The 15,162-nt window shown below is 41.9% G+C and overlaps 2 protein-coding genes across 2 annotated transcripts; one reads left to right on the top strand and one right to left on the bottom strand.

The window, feature by feature from the left end:
- Positions 1–207: 207 nt before the first annotated feature.
- Positions 208–1,104, top strand: JR316_0008549 (uncharacterized protein; the record flags this gene model as incomplete). The annotated part of the gene is made up of 1 exon (XM_047894262.1): positions 208–1,104. The coding sequence occupies one exon, from the start codon at positions 208–210 to the stop codon at positions 1,102–1,104; it is 897 nt and encodes a 298-aa protein (XP_047747577.1).
- An 11,249-nt stretch (positions 1,105–12,353) lies between these two features.
- On the bottom strand, positions 12,354–13,247 carry JR316_0008548 (uncharacterized protein; the record flags this gene model as incomplete). The annotated part of the gene is made up of 1 exon (XM_047894261.1): positions 12,354–13,247. The coding sequence occupies one exon, from the start codon at positions 13,245–13,247 to the stop codon at positions 12,354–12,356; it is 894 nt and encodes a 297-aa protein (XP_047747576.1).
- Positions 13,248–15,162: the final 1,915 nt, after the last annotated feature.

The raw sequence follows: 15,162 nt of genomic DNA, 5'->3' as shown, positions 1-15,162 counted from the left end.
AGTTACTCCGGTCTCCATGTATATATAGGGTCCTGGGGTCAGTAGTCAGACCCCAGCTTTGATATCAACTTGGTCTTTGGGCACTCTTCTCTCTTGACTTAAGTCGATTCCTAACAGCATATCAAAGCTACCCAATATTGCCCTGGTATTATATCCACTGCAGCGCTTGTCTACTCCACTCTACCTTGCCCCCATCTACTATACTCTATGGCCGACCCTCCTTCGCCTTACGATGGGTTCATGACGATGTCCCTCAAGGACCGTTTCGCCCTCCTCTTTAGGGCACAGCAAGTCCGGTTTGATGCCGATAAAAAGGTTGATGACCGACTGTCTGCCATTGAGTCTAAACTCGAACGCCTCACGGCCTCCCTACCCAAACCGCCTGCCGCTCCCACTCCCTCTGCTCGAGCACCTCGCGCTCGACGCACCTCTAGGAAGGAACGCCCGGCTGCACCTACCTCTACCCCTACTACAGGGCCCCCACACTCCCAATCCATCCGCTCTACTACTACCAAAGCCGCCCTTGAGAAGATTGTTGCTATCCTGTCTATTGCGGACGAACAGGCTGGCCACGTCATAGGGCACGCGGGAACTGGCTTACGCCAAATCCACGACATCTCGCATGCAATGATCTCGGTCTCCCCCGTTGTCACCTCCGGTTTGCGTGCCGTCACTATCAGGGGCACCGCTCGTGAAGTTGGTGATGCTCTCTCTGCTATCGGCAAGCGGATTGCCTGTCGTCGCATCCGCAACCCTAGGTCCAAGAAGCCTAAACAGCCTCCTGCGCCTACTGCCGCCCCTCCTACCCTTGTCATTGAACCTCCTTCTCCTACTCCAACCTCAAGCTCTACCCCAACTACGCGGACATCCCGTTCCGGGACGGCTTCTCCGCATTTGCCCACTCCTACGGCTGTTGACACTCGCTCCAGCCCATCCTTGCCGCTTGCCCCTGGTTCGCCTATGGAGGTGGACACTCTCAGGGCTCCGCAGCAACACTCTGACGGTTACTCTCGCCCCGGGCCTGTTCAGCCTAGGGAGGGAATTCAGACCGCGCGTCGTGGCGGTGGACTGCCTTGTGTCTTTGGTGCAAACTGTCCACAGTGAAGACCAGGTCATTGGGACACCGACCTTTAGAGGGGAGGTGATGTCAGGGTATGTATTGGTGCCACCCCTATCCGTTATTGTTATCTGTTACGGTCCCATGCTGTCATGCCTTGTTCTATCTTTGTGTTTGGTCCCACGTCTATTGTTCTCCTGTTTTATCTATTGATAGTTGTCATATGTCAAGTACTCTGGTCCGAGAAGTAGTTACTCCGGTCTCCATGTATATATAGGGTCCTGGGGTCAGTAGTCAAACCCCAGCTTCGATATCAACTTGGTCTTTGGGCACTCTTCTCTCTTGACTTAAGTTGATTCCTAACAATTGTGGTGCTTTCTATTGGATGGCAAAACGTTTAACCAAATCATCTTTGGCCAATCCTAAATTTGGAATGTGTTGTTTTGATGGAAAAATTATTTTGCCTCAAATAGAAAATGCTCCATCTGAGTTGGATGCTTTGCTTTCTAATTCTGATATGCAATCAAAGAATTTCTGAGAACATATTTGCCAATATAATAATGCTCTTGCAATGACTTCTCTGGGTGTTACTATTGATCATGCAATTAATAATGGCAATGATCCTTATGTTTTCAAGGTCTAAGGAAAGCTTTCACATCAAGCTGGCTCTTTATTACCGGCAGAAGGAGAATTACCAATATATGTACAGCTATATATTCATGATCCTGCAGATGCACTTCATCATCACATGAATTATCAGGCAAATTCTGGCCTGGATTGCAATACAATGAGTATTCTTCAAGATATGCTATATTGTTGACATAGTGGAATGCAGCTATATAAGCAGGCTTATGAGCTTACCCATAATTTGCCGCTTCATGAACAACATACTATTGCTCTTCAATATGATTGTGAATCAGATTGAAGACACTATAATCTTCCTACCAATGGAGCATCAAATGAAATTGCTGTATTGCTACCTGGAGATGGTGAAGATATACATTCTAATGAAAGGGATATTATTTTGAGATGTAGAGTAGGTGAAGGCCTAGAGCGGATTAGTGCATGTCATCCTCTCTACCTACCTCTTCATTATGTTCTATTATTTTCTACTGGCCAATTAGGCTGGCATCCGTCTATTCCTTTCTGAGGTGGTGAAGAGGTTAATGATGTTCAACCTGCTGTTCAACAAGCTCAGAATAACAATTTGGATGAAGATGCTCCCCCTGAAAATGTTTCCAAAAAACGCAAATATGTGTCTCAAACAGAATATTTCCACCACTATGCACATCCACGTTCTATTGAATATGGAAGTCAACATATTTTTAAAGCAGGAAAGCTTTTGCAGGAGTTTTTAGTTGACTGTTGCGCAGCTTCTGAGCAAAGTCATTTGAGCTGGGTTAGACATAATCAATGACTATTTTGTTGTGATTCATGGCGTGGCTTAATGGATGCTGTTATAGCAAATCTAGATGCAGATGGTGCTGATTTGGGCAGCGTACAATTCTTCCTTCTTCTTTTGCTGGAAGTCCACGCAACATGATTCAAAATTGTCAGGATGCTTTAGCTATAAACCACTACTATCATGGTGCCGATTTATTTATTACTGCTACAGCCAATCCAAACTGGCCTAAAATCAAAGAAGCACTTCTTCCTGGCCAACAGGCTTCAGACCGTCCAGATTTAGTTGTTTGGGTATTTTGTGCAGAAATGAAGGAAATGATCAAAGATATATGTGAAAAGGGAATATGGGACATACAGTAGCCAGTGTATGGACAATTGAGTTTCAAAAATGTGGGCTACCCCTCATATGCATTTGATTGTTTTTCTGCATCCGGATGACAAGCTACGCACACCTGAAGACATTGATAGTGTTATATCAGCTGAATTTCCAGATGAAAATGAAGAACCAGAACTTTTTGAATTAGTGAAAAAATTCATGGTCCATACACCCTGTGATGATCCTCTTCTTCCTGGACAAAAATCTCCTCAAGGCCTCAGATTGTTAGTGCATGCATGCAACACTCTTCTTTAGTATGGAAACACATCAAAGTTCTTAAACTTACAGAAAATATGCGCCTAAATACTAGAAGACTGGAAGAGTAAGAATTTGCTCAATAGCAGCTGGACATTGAATTAGGCAAACATACAGATGATTCTGATAATATAAATCTTCCTAATCATTTCAAATGCCCTGAAAACACAATCCCCTCACTTATAGAGACTATTTATCCTGGAATCCATCGACCTACTGGCCATGAAGATCACTACTTTGCTGAACGTACAATTCTCTGTAGTCAGAATGATGATGTTGATGATATCAACCAACTTATTCTCAACAAGTTTCCTGGAGAAGAAAAAGTTTTCCACAGTGCTAATACTATTCTCAATAATCGAGGTCACGGTGAAGAAGGTGTTTTAATGTATCCTGTTGAATATCTCAACACTATCAATTGTTCTGGTCTTCCTTTGGTTAAATTAAAGCTCAAAATTGGATGTCCTGTTATAATTTTGCGCAATCTCAATGCAAGTGAAGGTGTTTGCAATGGGTCCAGAGGAATTATTACACGAATTGCCAACTGTGTTTTAGAAGTCCGTCTATTGACTGGAGATAAAGCTGGGGAGACTGTTTTTATTCCACATATTGGTATTACGCCAACTGATACACAAGTCCCATTGGAATTTTGCCGACACCAATTTCCTATCAAGTTGGCATTTGCCATGACAATCAATAAAGCCCAAGGACAATCAGTTTTACATGTTGGACTTAATCTTATTTCATCACCTTTTGCCCATGGTCAACTTTATGTAGCAATTTCACGAGTCACATCAGTACATAACATTAAAGCAATATGGGATTCTTCTTTGGGGGAAAATGCTTCAACAAAAAATATAGTTTATCTAGAAGTTTTGTCTATTGATCTCAATAATAATTAAATTAAACTATCCTTTTGTATTTATTCAAAAAGTACATAATTTCTCTATGTAATAAATATCAATACTATATGCATTATATGCAAAATATCTTAGCAACTTAGTACGGAGGCGCAAGGCGCCAACTGCGGGGTCCAGGGGCACAGCCCCGCGAGCTGTGGCCCGTCAGCGAAGCAAGTGGGTGAGCAAAGCAAACCCCACGGCGCGTAGCGACGGGTCATAAAGCTCGTACCGGTTAAGTAAAAGCTGGTATTAATCACGCAATTTTGATGGCATCAATGATTTACTGATGGGGACAATTGGCGAGGACATTTTTTTGCACAGTGGGTTGTGGGGATAAAAGAACTCGCTTTACTTACGTAAAGTCTCATAATACAACTCAGTTTGTTTTAGTCGCAAATTATGACTTTATTTCTTGGCATATGTACTGTACCCGACCCTGAAACCGGCCAACCCCGGAAAATGGCCACTGAGCAATTTTGACGAGTTGTATAGCAATTTCTTTCAATCTTTTTGTGTATTACTTCTCTTGTGGTACTTCTACACCACATCAGAAACTTTTAGAGCAAGGGAGTAATTATTGCTGCCACAATCTTGCCAATACACCGTGAGATTTCACCATCACCATTGATTTGCTAATCATTCTCACGTCTGATCCATAATTATCGACTTGGTCAAACACAACAACTGCGCTGAGCAGACACAAAAACAGTATACATTGGTCATATATAACCCTGGCTACAATATACATTCAATTCCAAGTAGATATCTCTAGAGAATATTCCGAGAATTGGAAATTAAGTGCATGACTTGACTGATTTGCCTATTTAAACATATGCATATTGTATGCAGTATTCGGAGAAGATGAGGAAAAATTGCGGCAAACAATGACTTGATCTACAGTGATAACACTTCAAGGTACCACAATCTCGCTTCTCTTATTTTTTGCGATTTTTTTAGGCTTGAAATATGACAATCAGTAAAAAGTAGCTAATTTTGAACACCTTCAACTGTCAAGGTTTCTCCAGTTTCCCCTCTTTATCTTCACAGAATTATCTTATCCTTTCATTATCTTATCAATTATCTGATTAGATAGTTTATTTCTTTCATCACAGCCTTCTTGCTCCACTTCTTTCTAGTAAATTCTATATGATTCCTAGCCTTACTCATCCTTTTTCTATATGATGTCACTTTTATTCTTTAACCTTCCTTTATGATGTAATGTAGGGAATATTCTAGAATAGCTGTAGAGTATAAATACTGGACTTGTAGGTAGCTGTAGCTTCAGCTTCAATCTCTTAGGATATCCACTATCATTGGTGTGATCTCTTAGAATCATTGAGTCTCTCTCACTCTCTTATTCTCTCTTTGCTCTCTTACTCTCCCTCTGCTCTCTCTCTCTCTCCCTTGCTTGATCTTTGTTGGTGGCCTTGTCACACTGATTATAGTGTTGCCCTGACATCAACATTGAAAGAAGTTCTTCAGAACGGCTAAAGATCGGCAAAAATTGAAGGCGCGTTTGTGTTTTGCAATGTCCTATGACATTGAATACCAATTTTTGAATGATAGAACCACCATCTCACCAAGTTATAGCACTCGGAAAAGTAGAAGAATCATGCAAAATGCCATAAAAAGTCCGAAGTATGTCCTCCTTTAATTCCACCCCTAGTATATAATAACTAATTAGAATACACTGTCAATAGCTACTAGAAATCAGCTGTACTCGCTTTTCTACCTCAACTACTCACAGAATGTCTACAACCTCTCCTGTTTCTCCATATGATTTTACCAATGATGACATCCCAGATCTTATCAATAATACTATGGAAAATCGGATTCAAGAAGCTATTCAAGCCATTATGTCCTCACCTTTAAAGTCTAATGGTCAGCACACACTGTCAATCCGGGAGGCGTGTCGCATTTACAGTGTCAAGCGTGGAATGTTGACTAATCGGCTAAATGGAGTCAAAACCAAACGTGATGCACATGCAGGCGAACATGCACTTTCAGATGCCGAAGAAAGTATTCTAGTTGATTGGGCAAAGACATTAGGACGACGGGGGTTTCCTGTAACTCAGGACATGCTTCAGGAATATGCTTCAGTAAGTGCTATTTTGTTATATTGTATGTGCTATGATTGGTAATCTGTTACTTATACTGTACTATTTTTCAGGAAATATCACAACAGAAAATTGGTATCAACTGGCCCCGGAAGTTTTTGGAACGACATACTGATCTTAAAATCAAAAAAACCTCTGTACTTGAGGAATGTCGGGCCCGCTCTTTGAATCCGACAGTTGTTGGAGAGTTTTTTGTGATGATCAAAGATCTAATCGAGGCATGTAAAAATATCATCCCTAGATATGACATAATTCAAAGATCTCCTTAATTTAGGAATATGATATCATACCAAGCAACATCTATAACTCAGATGAAAAAGGAATACAACTTGGCGTTGGAAAAGCTGTTTCTGCAATTGTTGACAAAACACAGAAAAATGTACAACAAGTTGAAAATGGGAACCGTGAAATGGTGACTATTATTGAAACCATTTGTGCTGATGGCACATCACTTTCGCCATCAGTTATCTATCAAGCAAAGCGGCGTATATTAGAATGGGGAAAGGATAATCCATCTAACGCTAGGTAGACTTTCTGTTATATTGTATATAATGCAAACTCAGATATTTTATACATTTAATACAGTTTATCTATTTCAGAAAATGGGTGGACTGATAAAGAGCTTGGAAGCATGTGGCTAGAGCGGGATTTTCATCCAAAATCAGAAGAGCGCAACACATCTGGAGGGTACCGGTTGCTTATACTTGATGGTCACAACTCACACTGCACTTTCAAGCTTTGCCGCTTTGCAGAACGGAACAAGATTGTCATTGTTTGCCTCCCTCCCATACTACCCATGTGTTGCAGCCTTGTGATGTTGGTGCTTTCAGCCCGCTATCCAATAGCTGGAAATCACTGGTAAACCGGTTAACACGCAACGGCATTCCTGTTACCAAGTTTAACTTTCTCCGACATTACCACACTGCACAAGAAAAGGCATTCAAAAGGTCTACAATTATTTCTGCATTTGCAAAAACCGGCATCTGGCCTATCAATCCGGGAATTATTCCATTAGAAGCATACGAGCCATCCAAAAACACAACAACTCAGGCTGCTCTACCCGTTACATCTAATCTTACTCCACTTCTCGAGATTGTGCCAGGTAAGTCAATGTCTCATTTTTTTACATACAATTAATCAGACACTACATCAGATACAACACAGTCTATACCAAGTGAGCACAGTATAGGCACACAGTCTGAGGCGGCACCTACTATACTCTCGACTATGTCTTCAGCATCATCTGTTTCGAGTCGATATCGCTTAATTGGATTACCTCCTTCACTCTCTCATACGGCCGGACGCCCTGAACTACGATTACAAATATCACAACTGCGAAAACTACTCGATGATATGCAAATCCAAATTGAACGGGACCATGCAACAAAAACAATTATGGTAAAGGAGAATGAGCGCCTCCGACAACTCTTATATCACCGGGATACTACTAGAAAGAAGACTTACTCATCATCAAATCCCCGCCATATGACTAGTACCAAGAACCTCGATGAACTTGCAGAGGCTGAGTGGCGACAGGGCTGGAAAGCAATGTTAAAAGAAGCAAATAAAATACTAAAGGCAAGGCGGAAGGCAATTGATGATGCGGAGAAGGAGGCTGCACTAGAGGTTAGAATGGCAGAACAGGCTTCAAAGCGAGCAGAGCGAGAGGCAGAGAAGCAGAGGCAAAATACTGAAAAGGAAGTAGAGAAAGAGAAAAAGAAAAAGGAGCGAGAGGCAAAGGCTGCAGAAAAGGTAAAGTGGGCTGAAGAAATAGCTGCAGCAAAAGTCCGAGCACAAGTTCATATACGTGGAAGGGGAGGGGGCAGGAAAAGGGTGACCAGACGAGCTGTTACTGAGACTCACATTGATGATGATGCTGATTCGGATCAGGGACTGGCAACAGTGGCTTTTGATGAAGAGTGGAAAAGAATAAGGATGATTGTATATATCGCACCTGAAGAACCTCAGCCTCCACCAGCCCATCATCAACCAAATCCAACATCCCTTCGCAACAACAACAATGCTCAAGCTGAGCCCCAACGGTTGAGGCAGCTGACCCACCACTTATCAACCTTGAAGATGTTGGTGCAAGACGGTATCCTAGACGTAAAACTCGTAAATAGTGGCTATTTCATATGAAAAATGTACAAACAAAGTGTTACCTTTAGCCGATTGGTGTTAAATGGACGAGGGAGCAAGAATGTTGATGATGACTGCGTAGAAAAGGTGAGAATCCTTATCGCGAGCATCGACTGCGGTCAATAATGCCGAGATTCCCACGCCTGGCTGGTTGCCGTGTAAAGCCATATTTTGGGGTTTCGGTAGAAAAATATTCATTGCCCTTCCTCAAAACACTCAAAAAATCTGAAAATTTTATATGTTAAAGTTAAGATGTACGCCGACGTTTTTCAAAAAGAATTGTAGCAAAGGGTTTGCATAGGCGCTCGCAATTTGAAGAACATTCCGAAATGGCCATATTCAGGGTCGGGTACAGTAGTGCTTACCAACAGCTGGAACATTTGAGAGGTCAGTATTCATAAAGACAATCTCTTGTAAATGCTGTGCCAGTCCCGTGAGGGACCTTGATTGGTGTCCTCCGGCATGTGCAACGGATATGTATGGGCAAATAGAAAAATAAGTGCACGCAAGTGCATGCAAGTGCAATGCAAGTGCAACTCTGCACTTGCATCGCGCGTGACAGTGTGTGAATATGTCACAATTATTTCCTCGGGACAAAGGTGCCGGTGCATGCCGAGTGAGGAGAACATGCCATGTTTTGCTCGTACAACTGAGGTCTGAGGCAAATAAACAATTTTGGCTTCTAGCATGAGTTTTGAATACTACCTCTGTTAGACTATTTATTCTAAAATTTGCTTCAGACAGTTTGTACGCTATTTTCTGGCACATTTCACTGCCAGGGATGTGTTGTCACGGACTTGTGATTTGTTGTCACAAGAACCAATGAACTCGTTGTAAATACACCTTCTGCCTTGGAGTATGGGAAAATAAAACAAAAAACTTATATATTTCGGTCTGTGTGGTATACCCATTCTCCCAATAGTGTTTTTTACTCTCTCCGGGCACCTTGGGGCGAAATAAATCAAAAATAAGTTTGAATATTCTCTCTACAATGATGAGGTACTACATCAAGCAAAACAATGTCTGCCTGCTAAACCTTCCTCTATTCGGATTAAGAAATCGGGTAACATTAAAAATTATGCTTATAGCTGGGAATTCTGCTGGCAATTATACAATAATTGACTTGTCTCCGATAACCTTCTAATTTATGTCACATTTATGTCACATGCACTTGCTTTACACTGCACTTGCACTGCACTGCACTTGCGTGCACTTGCACTGCACTCGCATGCACTCATGTGCACTTGCGCGCACTTTCATGCACTCGCACTGCACTTGCATGCACTGGCATTGCACTGGCATTGCACTTGCATTGTACTTGCGTGCACTTGCATACACTTACATTGCACTTGAATGCACTTATATTTACTTCATAGTACTCGAGTGTCACCGTGCCTATGGAAGGCTTTTTGGGGGTTGACGCTTGACATGTCTAGAATCAGAGACCGTGACAATGACTTAGTTCAATCCCTTCGTCAATTGATAGCTGTCTGAGAACAAAAGAGTTGGATTGGGAATACTTCATCCATAATTTTTACAGCAGATATACTATCAAAGGTAAGTATATACTATTATTTGATATTTTTCACGGCAGTTGACTGATAATATTCATTCATGTAACACTGGCAGACAACTTTATTATAAAGTGGAAAAGGGTGGCCCTTCACGGAGGTCTCACTCTACTTATTAAGACGATACATGGCTTTTCTATCATTCCTACCAACCCAAACTCTGTCAAAATTATACGACCCACCGAGCCTAGTAGGAGAGAAGAGAAACCTTAGGCCACGGCCTATCCCTGAAAATAGGACTGCAGCGAAGGCAGTGAAGTCAAAAACAAAGAAATAATATTCAATCTCCTAGGTACAACATTGATTAGCTATGTAAATATCATGTATATCAAGTATATGACGCTGTGTACTATAACGGACTGTGCATTTGCGTTTTTTTTATGTTTGCACTTGCGCGCGCACTGCACTGCACTTGAGCACAGCCACCGTGCACTCGCATGCACTCGCAATGCACTTCACTGCGGGCGCCGACCGCTGTAAGTTAAACATACAGCAGAAAACTTACATGTCTTATGTAAGTTTCGCTGTAAGTTCGACATACAGCACATGTGTAAGATTGGGCTCATCAGGAACCAGCACTCTTATGTAATCAATGGGCTTGGCGCCAAGAGCGGCCAAAATCCAGCTCGAAAAAAAAAATCAAAAGTTATGTTGACAGAAAATGTTTTCAGACAAAAAGTTTTTAAAAAAAAATTTCATAAATGTGCATATACATTTCTTACTGCTAGCCTTTATGCCCACAATAATAGAAATAGACCTCAGAGGTCAAATTGTATTTTCTGCAAGTCCATAATGAGTCTGAGAGGTATTACTTAGGCGTGACTTTCTGTCACGTGTAGTCACGTGCTCCATTATATAAGCGGCCAAAAGAACATTGTCAAATTTTCGAAAATCTCCTAAACTCGAGAAAACACCATTTCTGACGTGTTAGAGTAAAAAAAAGGGAAAAAAATTAAAATCTTTATAACTTCTTGAGATCAAAATTTTTTGGAAAAAAAAAAACCACAGATGTGTTCAAAAAAGCATAATCTACATATCTGTGGTTCAAAAATGTAGAATAGTGTGAGTGCAGAAGGGCTGAAAAGGTTCGGAGGTAAGCCAACTTTTGCTTACCTAAGGGGGTGCTGGTTCCTGATGAGCCCAATCTTATGAAAAACAAACACTCGGCAAAGACATATTGTGTTTGGTGGCTGTATGCCGACCAAACACAATTGCTGTAAGTAGACTGTAAATAGAATAAACACCTAAATTACACAAATTGTGTTTGTCCAGTGTTAGTAAAACATACACATTTTCTGTAAATGACACAAACAGCACTTTCTGTAAGTAAAATTTACACACAAAGAACACTATTTGTGTATGTCAGACTTACACCATTAAATGAATTGAAAAACTTGTGTAAGTATAACATACACAAATTGTTTTCTTTGTGTGTAAATTTTACTTACAGAAAGTGCTGTTTGTGTCATTTACAGAAAATGTGTATGTTTTACTAACACCGGACAAACACAATTTGTGTAATTTAGGTGTTTATTCTATTTACAGTCTACTTACAGCAATTGTGTTTGGTCGGCATACAGCCACCAAACACAATATGTCTTTGTTAAATTTTTGTTTTCCCGACACATATGCTGTAAGTTGAACATACACCTAAACTTACATAAGACATGTAAGTTTACTGCTGTATGTTTAACTTACAGCGGTCGGCGCCCGCAGTGAGCTTGCACTGCACTGCAGCACAGCCACCGTGCACTTGCATTTGCACGTTTTGCACTTGCGCACTTGCGCTGCACTTATTTTTTCCTATGCCCGATATGTACACTCTGAAATCTCTGTATTGTAGACCAATCACAATGTTCTGTGTAGGTGTAACCTTTTGTTAATTGATACAAGAATTTTATACTGTGATACCTAGTAGGCAGATAAGACATACATTACAAATAATTATAACTGATTTCAGAAGGCCGCCATATAATAACCTGCAATTGAAAATCTATCATCCTTTTTTATGGAGTAATGAAACGATACCCGAAAATTGCGATAGGTGGCCGCGCATTGAGAGAAAGACGTGATAAAATGCTCCTTCCACTGATCCCCCCACAGATGCCCGTTCGATATCAGTGGAGAGCCATTCAAATGGGTTAAATGCAATGCAACCTCTACCGCTGTCGTATCCTTTAGTGGAAGGGAAGCCAAATGTTTATCCCAAACATTTCCCCTCTTATGGTCGAATAGATGCCCTCCTGTCTCGTCGGAGTATAACCATCTGCCGTTTCTACGATACAATAGGTCGGTATCCTTAATAGTTGAAATGAGGGATATCGTGAGTGTTTCCAAGAGGGGTGTCATTCCAAAGCAGCCAAGCATTTTGAGTGGCTCGGATTCGTTAGTAATATTACTGAAATGGTCGGATTCAGACTTGATGTGGAGGCTTTTTAGAAAAGGTAGCCTATTGCATGGAATGGACATTTTGGCTGACGGACCGCCTACAGTGAAAGTATTGAATACTCAGGTTAAGACAAGAAGGGTAATCTAAGAATTGCACTGACTTGGATTGTAACGGTGACCAAGTGTCAACGTCTTCAAGGACTTCGTCAGGCCCAGGATTCTCGATATAAAAACGTTCGACCCGTTATATACAACAAGGTCTGTCAGATCCGAAAATCTTTCAGGCGGTGGATCCGAAGTGTCACATATGAGCTGTAAATAATTTTCCAGGTCCGAGTCAGGCCAGACATCCAACCATAACGACTTCAATTCCACTGGTCTACTGACTTGCTTGAGCTCAACAATTTCATCGTCGAACATCACCAAGTCTCCGACATGGAGATTCTCGATGTTAGAACCCAGTATGAGATTCAGGGGTATGCCTGATCCTCTCAGTATCCGTAGTTCGTTGAGGTATGGTGTTCTGATCAGTGACCAGAGAGATTCCAGCAAAGTGTTACCGTCCTTCTTCCAATCACGAAATGGTTGGTCGGGTGCGATATTGAGAGATAACATGCGAACTGGCTCACACGTTATTGCTGGGTCCCTAAACAGGTTGTCGAAAATAACAGACAAATACCCCAGCTTCGTGAAATTCAAAAAATCGCTTCCGATCCCGACCTCCAAAGTAAAGGATGAAATGAATGTCTGTATCCCGCGCATTGTCGTTATCTGCCTGCCAGTTTGGATCAGCTCTGCAAACTTGCAAATACGCATCTTCACGTTTGTGGGGATTCTTTTTGTGTCATTGTATACGAAAGATATTGAAGAGAATCGTTGATGGTTTGCTAGCGCTCGAAAATGGTGCGATGCATGTGCCACGGAGGAGATAGAACGTGGATCAAGCCCTGGCAGGGCGAAGTCGAAGATGAGGTCCGTTATCTCTGATGGAAAATGAGGATCTGAGGAGGTAATGGAGGTTTGGGTGTCCGAAATCATTAGGATGATGACTAGAGAAGAATGCTGGCCGGACAGAACTGAGCGCGAGCTTGGTAAAGGGTCAAGGCAGAAAACAACGCTGATCTCACGCTCAGTAAGTATTTGAAGTATCGAGCGTGGGATAAGGGGATTATTTTGGGATTATTTGAAGGTCTCTTCTGATGGATCAATACATGGCTATATGATTTCTGAAAAGTAATGCTGAATAGGATCGTCGGTATGTTCGTGGCAGTTGAGGTGTAGTAAAATTCAAGATCATTTGTTGTGTATCTTTGTCATTTTTTCTCAGATTACCCGACGCTTTTCCAGTCTCCTGACATGACCTCGGATCGAGCTTAACCTCTCCATTGCATTAGCATAAACACATCCTACTTTATCCACGGTGATTCCTCCAGTAAGTAGTCGTAGATTAATGACTCTTGATGTCTCATTTCTAGCGTAGTGCAATAATCGGACGTCATACCGATAGTTCTGCTATCGACGTCATCAGACTTCGACCCGGGAACACTCACATGTCTACAATTTTCTTCCAACAACACTTCTGTTCTGAATGTAGTACGCAATAAGGCAGGGAGGATCAGATCGACAATGCCCAGTTTCGGCTAAGCAGACGAGAACGCTCAACCATGTCATGCTAGTATAGCATCAATGGCTTTAAAAAACTATGAACTAGTACATCGTGGTGAACTCGGTCCTAAGTGCCGGTCTGGAAATAGGGATTGTGTTTCCTTCCTTGGAATGCCGTCTGACTTTGCTCGATTGGGAAATATATGGGGAACCGACTGGCTATGTATCACATTTTTTACTGAAATCCATGGCATTGTTGTTTCTCCTGAAGGAGCATAAGTACTCAAAGTTAAGATGACCGACCTACGACGTTCTATGCTTGATATTCATACCAATGTTGTGATATGCATACTCACAGGCTTGCAATGCAGAGTGCCAACAATTTGAACGAATTAAATTTAAGTACCGTTAATTTCTCACATCAGCCTCGATCGGATGAATGCTTTATTCCTTGTGAAGTGGCTCCAAGTGTACGAAAAAAGATAAAAAAAAGAGTTAAAATTTATGGATGTTTGAGCCTCTTTGTTGGATCCGGCACTCCTGAGAAATGCTTAGAAGTGGGCTTTAAAAAGCTATACAAAATCTGACATACTGTTTCGTGTGCATAATGCAGAACCCCTTTTGAGCTCAACGTCGATGGTGATGAGGAGTTCAATAACGCCACTTCGCAGATCATCGCCATACGCTCCTCCAACAAGACCCTGGATCACCGAAAAACGCCATTACCGTTTACGCATTTGACGCATTCCAATCCAAACTTCCATTTTTTCCACTTCAGCGTGTCTGTAAATCTGTATCGCCTAAACTCGGAGCTCGACAAAATTTTCAGACGCAATGATTGAGGACGAGACTCGGCCCAAAATTCATAATATTCCATCGACTCACCGTCTGTGCCAGTGATAGATTAATAGCTCTTGCAGCTTCTCGAACCAACTTTGATTCCAACAGTGCCACATTGCGGGGGTCGAGGTACGTCAACAGGGCTTATTTACGCGTTTATACTGGATCTCATGAAACACGCGTCTTCAACGAGGTGGCGATGTCAGTCCATTTATAAGTCACGGAGATTATGACCTCTACGCTTCTTTGAGGGCATGCTCGACGCCTTTCCGTCCAGGAGCACCGTGCACGAGGCGCGAGAAGGTGAGTGGATATGTACCTAGCTGCTCATAGGGTCCTTCATCTCCAACTCTAGGCGTAGCCTATACGATGTCTAAAAGTGTAATGCGTCATGTCGAGCGCCCGTGGCTGCGGATTATTTAATCTTCCCAGGTCATGCTGCGATTCATAACATCTTCATAGAAAACTGGTTGCTGGTCTGTTCGTTCCATTTGTTCCAGATTAAACC

This window comes from Psilocybe cubensis, chromosome 7 (assembly GCF_017499595.1).
Source record: "Psilocybe cubensis strain MGC-MH-2018 chromosome 7, whole genome shotgun sequence".
Taxonomy (NCBI): domain Eukaryota; kingdom Fungi; phylum Basidiomycota; class Agaricomycetes; order Agaricales; family Agrocybaceae; genus Psilocybe; species Psilocybe cubensis.
Note: the sequence above shows the minus strand (reverse complement) of the source record. Positions and strands in the feature narration are given on the sequence as shown.